Genomic DNA, 6228 nt, shown 5'->3' on the forward strand with positions numbered 1-6228 from the left:
ATCAGCCAAGCATGGGGAAGTGGCGGTGGTGGTGGCGGTGGAGTTCTTTCAGTGCTTACTGAAAAACAAAAGGCAGAGAGTAAGAGAGAAAGAGAAAGAGAGAGGCTCATCCTTAGTTCTCCCAAATGAGCCGGAGGCATCATTAACGAGATTGCGGCATTCCCGAGTCAGGGATTCTGAAGCGACTTCTTTGTGTTCAAGGGAGCTTTATTTACAGCTGTTGTGATTTTCTGCATTACCCTACGACGCCTCTCCAATCAAACCATTCTCATTCAAGCTGCCTGCTCATTCATGAAGATGATGATAGACAAAGTGAGAAGGGGGAATGAGGGAATGAGAGAGGGACTGAGAGATGGAGAGAGAGAGAGAGAGAGAGAGAGAGAGAGAGAGAGAGAGAGAGAGAGAGAGAGAGAGAGAGAGAGTGTTTTGGAAAGTTTTGGAGCCAATGATTGGTCAAGCTCTAGGATTTCTCCACTTGCCCAATGAAACTAACCATGCAGAATTGAGTCTCTGTCTGACTCCGTACAAACTTTTTAAAAGAGAGACGACTGAGGGTCTGATTGATTGGGAATTCCAAAGGAAACAGAGGCGTGAAATAATACAAGTAATTTGAAATATAATACACATTAACGCAAAATAATCCTTCCTTTAAGTATAGTTTCATTCATTTATATTCGTAATCTCCTTATCTTGGGCATGGTTAGACTTTGGATCCAAAGGTCATGAGTTCAAATCCCAGGCCCACCCACCTGGCCCAAACTGCCACTTTTTGGCACCTAAGCAAGGCCCTTAACCCCATAGCTGTTTAGTTGTACGAATGAGATAAATGTAAGGGCATCTGCCAAATGCTGTAAATGCAACAGTGGTTAACACAGGGTTAAGACAGGAATACATTTTTGATGGGACTTGGGATCTTTTAACCCTCTATGTCAGCCCTCAGATGATCCACAAGAAGAATTTTTTTTTAATTAGCGTTTGAATGCTTTCTACTTCCCAGCACTTTTGGAGGGGTCATGCATACGAGCACGCATTCTAAATCCCGGAAGCACTTTTATGATCGACTGTTTAATAAAAATGCCACATTGCCATTAAGGGCAGCAGCACAGCAGGACAGAGAATCCAGGCACCGGAAGGCAGCCTTGTCATAAGCATTAGATGACCACCAGCGCGCTGTGTGTTTAGTGGACGTTTCAGGGGGTGTGACCCTGTGTTTACGTGCCGAGATTCACACGTGACCTCTGTCGCTGCCAAGGAAAGGTTACAGCAGAGTCCTCAAAGAGGAGAGAACGGATATGAGGGCAAACGCCAAAATTTGTCAGAGCAAACAGAACGGGTCCCTGTCGATTAAGAAATAAAGTCCAGCTGACTGTCAAATCTTGTTCAAACAGGAACCAGTGTCGATAAACCTGAGCTGATAACGGTGCTGTAGTATCCGGCGCCCATCGTTTTACGCTGGGAAAACTTAGGTTACCTCTTATAAAAACGGTGAAAAGGTTCACTGACCTTGAATCAAAATGATAAAATGCTTACTCTTGTTGCTCAATGTCAACAGGGTTACCACTTTGGCAGTAAGCGATGACCTTACCCATAACGGCTTTAAATCAAGGACAAAGCAACAAGGGAAATTAAACATAATATAAAAGCTTATTATTTTAAAGTGTGCATTTGTAAGAATGAAAGTAAAAATGTTAAACTCTGCATTTGATCTAATGTTAAGTTGTGAAAAAAGCAGGAACGAACTATTTCCCTGTTAAAATCAACCCAATGTAAGTAGTTTATTGTATATTGAATAAATCGAATTCATTAAACTTGGATATATCCAGTTTTAACTATAAATTTTTTTTTATATGTGGCTGACATCATTTGGTTCTAAACAGTTTAATAAAACTCAGGAAGATTTTATAAATCAAGAACAGATCTGCTCAGAGCGACCTGATTGACTTTTTCTAATGTTTCTAAGCCTCGCTTCTTGCCAACATTTCTGGGAGTAAAATAAAAAAAAAAGACCACTCCATAACTCATGAGAGTGTGAGAAGGAAATTCAAAGCTTAGCACAGTCGTCCTTCATCATTGTGACACTCGATCTTTCACTAAGCAGTGTGTTTGACATTGTTATCCACCATGGATAGGGAGAAGTATCACTGCTCTGCATTGTTTGAAAAAAAACAAAAAATAAAAACAGCTTCTGATGTTAGATCTGAAGAGTGTTCTCAGATTTCAGATCAAGCAAAAACCTTCGGTGTGAAGTTTTATGGAAGATACAGGTCGGCTTCAATTAACGACCTGGAGGCGAGCAAGCACAAAGTTACGAATGTAATCAGTGGTTTATCGAGCCAGAATTTCCGAGGGGGTATAGCATCATCGCCACTACATTGTTTAAAAGTGCTTGGATAACCTGTAGCAACTGAATAAAAAAGGGCTGGGAAATTCTTTCGTTTCATACAGCTCTTGTCTTCAGTGGAATATCGGATGACGAGGTGAAAGAAAATAGCGCAGATTCCTGGATTCTGCTTCGAAATCTCCGCATCGTTCTCTCTCATTTTAAGAACATTCTGGCCAAAACGGTCAACAATTTGGGATTCTTTTGCTATTTAGTGGGTTGTCCTTACCAATATCAGGTAACACATCATATATCTCCAGCAGACGAGTTGGCTAAATAGTTGGAACGAGCGCTAACTATCGGCGTGAGAGAGGCTGTATCTCAAATCAATAAATCATGCGCTGTAAACCGCATGCGAGCAGGCTTTAAAGACTTACACAGTCATGTGCAAGTTATTGGGAAGGCCCTTGTCATAACACAACACGCTTTATGTACACAAACGGAGCGCCAGGATTTTTAACAGCAGGAAATGTTTTACGGAGAAGCACTAGGTGTTGACGAAAGATTGCAGATGGTGGAGAACAGCTCTGAGTCGCTGTGAGAGCGTTTGGGTTCTGTTGGTGGTGTTAAGACTGGTCTGGGAGCTTGATTTCACTCAGCTGTTGCTAGCACTCCGATACACCAAACAAACACCAAATGATTTGAATAATTTCCTTGTAAATCAAATGCCTAAATGGGTATCTTGGGAGTAGGAACGTAAGTGAGGCTCTGGAACAGTTGGGGGTTTCCATTTGGTTTAAATGGTTTACCAGGACGAATCAGTTTCATGCTGTAAAGGATACTGGTTTAACTTGAAGTGGTATCAGAAGGTTTCAAGACTAGTTTCGTAACATACACCAGATGGCAGCGCAAGGCTACACACACAGTCACAGGTAGCACCGACTTTCATAAGTCAGTGTGCCAAAAGGCATCGTCCTGTGTACATCGGGAGCTGTGCAACCACATGCTTTACCACACCGGCTATTGTGACCACGTACGCACTCCATCACCGAGTTCTCCTGTCGGCCAACAGAATACTGTTTTCACAAATACCATTTCAAAATCTTGTCCACACTGACATAATTTCTTCCTCTTTTGTTTTTCCAGTTGATGTTCCCGATATGGTGAAGTTTGGCATTTCTGAAGACAGCACCATACAGTCCGTGGTGGAGCAGGCCAACGTGTGGATTTTCCTTAAATTACCAAAGGGAAGCCATGCAAAGTGCAAAGTTTCCCTGCAGCTCCTGCAGACCCCAGGTGTGAGCACAGAGTCAAATCCAGATCCCCAGGATGAGGTGTTGGTGTCCCAGAAGATGGTGGATGCACGGCGTAGCGGCTGGCACACCCTGTCGGTGGGGGCCAGTGTGCAGACACTGCTGGACAGGGGTGGTGGAGAACTGCGGCTTCGAGTGTCATGCCCGCTGTGTGCAGAGATTGGGGCAGTGCCAATCCTTGGTGAAGGAAAGGGAAAGGAGCACTCACAATCACACCGTCCTTTCCTGATGGTGGTGCTACATCCGGACGAGGAACGGCAACACCGGCGCAACAAGCGTGGCCTCGAGTGCGAAGGCAATATGCGCGCATGCTGTAAGCGAAACTTTTACGTCAACTTCAAGGAAATCGGCTGGAGCGACTGGATCATCGCGCCCTCGGGTTATCACGCCAACTACTGTGAAGGGGAGTGCCCAGGTCATGCTGCGAGCATGGCGGGCACGGCGCTTTCCTTCCACTCCACCGTTATCAACCACTACCGCATGCGTGGCTACAGCCCATTCGCAGGCATCCGGTCATGCTGCGTTCCAACACGTTTCCGTGCCATGTCCATGCTATATTTTAACGAAGAGCAAAAGATCATCAAGAAGGACATCCAGAACATGATCGTAGAAGAATGTGGCTGCTCATAAAATTCACAGAAATAAAAACTCAACCACATGCTTCGGAACTGTTTCGTAACTACTTAGCGAAGGTCGAAGCACACAGTCGGTGGATTAGCACCCTAGGCTGACCCACAAACATTTTTCGAACTGTCATTGTTTTTGACTTGAACATCCTCTGTTCATGAACTTCTCTATTCAGGACTCTTGATTTGAGTGATCTCTGTGGCACTTTCATATAAATGTTAGAAAAAAAAGAAAGAGGCGTAATATATTTTTGTTATTTTGAAGGGAAAAAGGGAAATATGAGGGAACAGGTGCATGGTCAGAATCGAATGTGGTTCCGTGTTCTCTGCGCTGCAATAAAAAGAAGCATTTCGGAAAAATATATCCGAGGGGAAAAAAAATGAACTATGCAACTGGTATTATTGGATGTTAATTTTTGTCATTCATGTTTTTATCGTTTTCTTTTTGTGAACCCTTTTCGAACAAAAAAAAGAGGACTTATTTTAAAAACAAAAACAACAAAAATACTTGAAGAAAAGTTGTTGGACCAGCTACTGGAGCCAAACTATTATTATTTTTCTTATTATTATTAACTATACATTATGAATGTTGAAGAAAAGTGATCAGGATTTGCACTAAACCAACATTCTTATATCAGCCACACAAGAATATGATGTACATTTGGAACTATATATATATATATATATATATATATATATATATATATATATATATATATATATATATATAGTATACCAAAGATCTGACATATGAATAGCTTTCAGAAAAATTTATAATAACAGTCAGCTCAGCTGAGGTATTAGCCCAATTTGCACCATCTCTACACGGCTATACGCATCATCCAGTTTTCACTTGTCATCATTCCCTAAATGTACAGATTTCATGCAATGTTGAGGTCTAGGCATTCCATGCCATGATCTTAAAGCCTTCATACAAATCCATCATGAAACCATGCACCAAGATAAAAAATATCAACTTTTAAACGAATGAAAAACGACTGACAAAACAAACCATGAAATGTTGGAAGGAAGCTTTTGGATGTTGACTTTTTATGTACAGATCTCTATGAAGAGGTGACACGATGCATTGTTGTACAAAGAAAATGTGCTTGTTATGTTTTATATCTAATTTATTTTGCAGCATACTCTTTGCTTCACTATTAAAGTTGAACTGTAAAAGTAATCCTCTTGTGCTCATCTTGGTTTATTTATTGATTTCGAGACTTGTGTCTAATTTAAAGATTTGCAGCTGTATCCCTTTAGGAGAATGAAGCTGATTTGTTCATTAGAAGGTTTGATGCCTAACAGATGGATAGGAAGTGTTAAAATAATCCCCTAACTGGGGACAATAGAAATAAGAACTTATTTATTTACTTCTTTATTTTCTTCTTTATTTATTCATTGATTCTTTTTCTCTGAACCACGTGTAGCAAACTTATTTCATATTTATAGACACTTTGAGTGCCGATGTCACGATTACATCACAGCATTAGCTGGAGGCCAAGCGAAAGGAAAAAATACAAACCAGCACAAAGTCGCTACACAAGAAACGCAAATGTTGTCTTGTGTTGTTGGGTGTCAGAGCCGATGACATACAGTCTTCGATTAGAAATGTAATCGCATACCTGCTGCCACTGCCAGACCAAAAAAAAAATATAAGATCTGTGGTTAAACTCAATAAAACAAGTGGACTGGACAGAAACAATCAAAAATGCTTGTGTTTGCAGCACACACTTTATATCAATTAGGGTTAAAGAAAACATTGCCTTTTGTTGATATGGTTTATGGTTTGGTTATGTGTCTAAAGATTTCTCATGCATGCCCAACTGATAATACTATAATATATTTGTATTCCCTAACGTTTGCACTGTTAATAGCCAAGCAAAATAATAATCTACTAGTTAGGTAGTAAGCTAGGATGACATTAGCCTCTCACTCTTATGTAGATTTACCAGGGCTGGCGCTAGCT

At 41.0% G+C, this 6228-nt stretch overlaps 1 protein-coding gene across 1 annotated transcript in view; it reads left to right on the plus strand.

The window, feature by feature from the left end:
* Positions 1 to 5442, plus strand: part of inhbab (inhibin subunit beta Ab) — a 7761-nt gene extending 2319 nt beyond the window's left edge. Inside the window, exon 2 of the mRNA XM_083525917.1 lies at positions 3467 to 5442. Coding sequence (XP_083382043.1) covers positions 3467 to 4263 — 797 coding nt within the window. The 3' untranslated portion in view covers positions 4264 to 5442. The remainder of the gene's footprint in view (positions 1 to 3466) is intronic.
* The last annotated feature ends 786 nt before the right edge of the window (positions 5443 to 6228 follow it).

Source organism: Silurus aristotelis (assembly GCF_946808225.1).
Source record: "Silurus aristotelis genome assembly, chromosome: 22".
NCBI lineage: Eukaryota > Metazoa > Chordata > Actinopteri > Siluriformes > Siluridae > Silurus > Silurus aristotelis.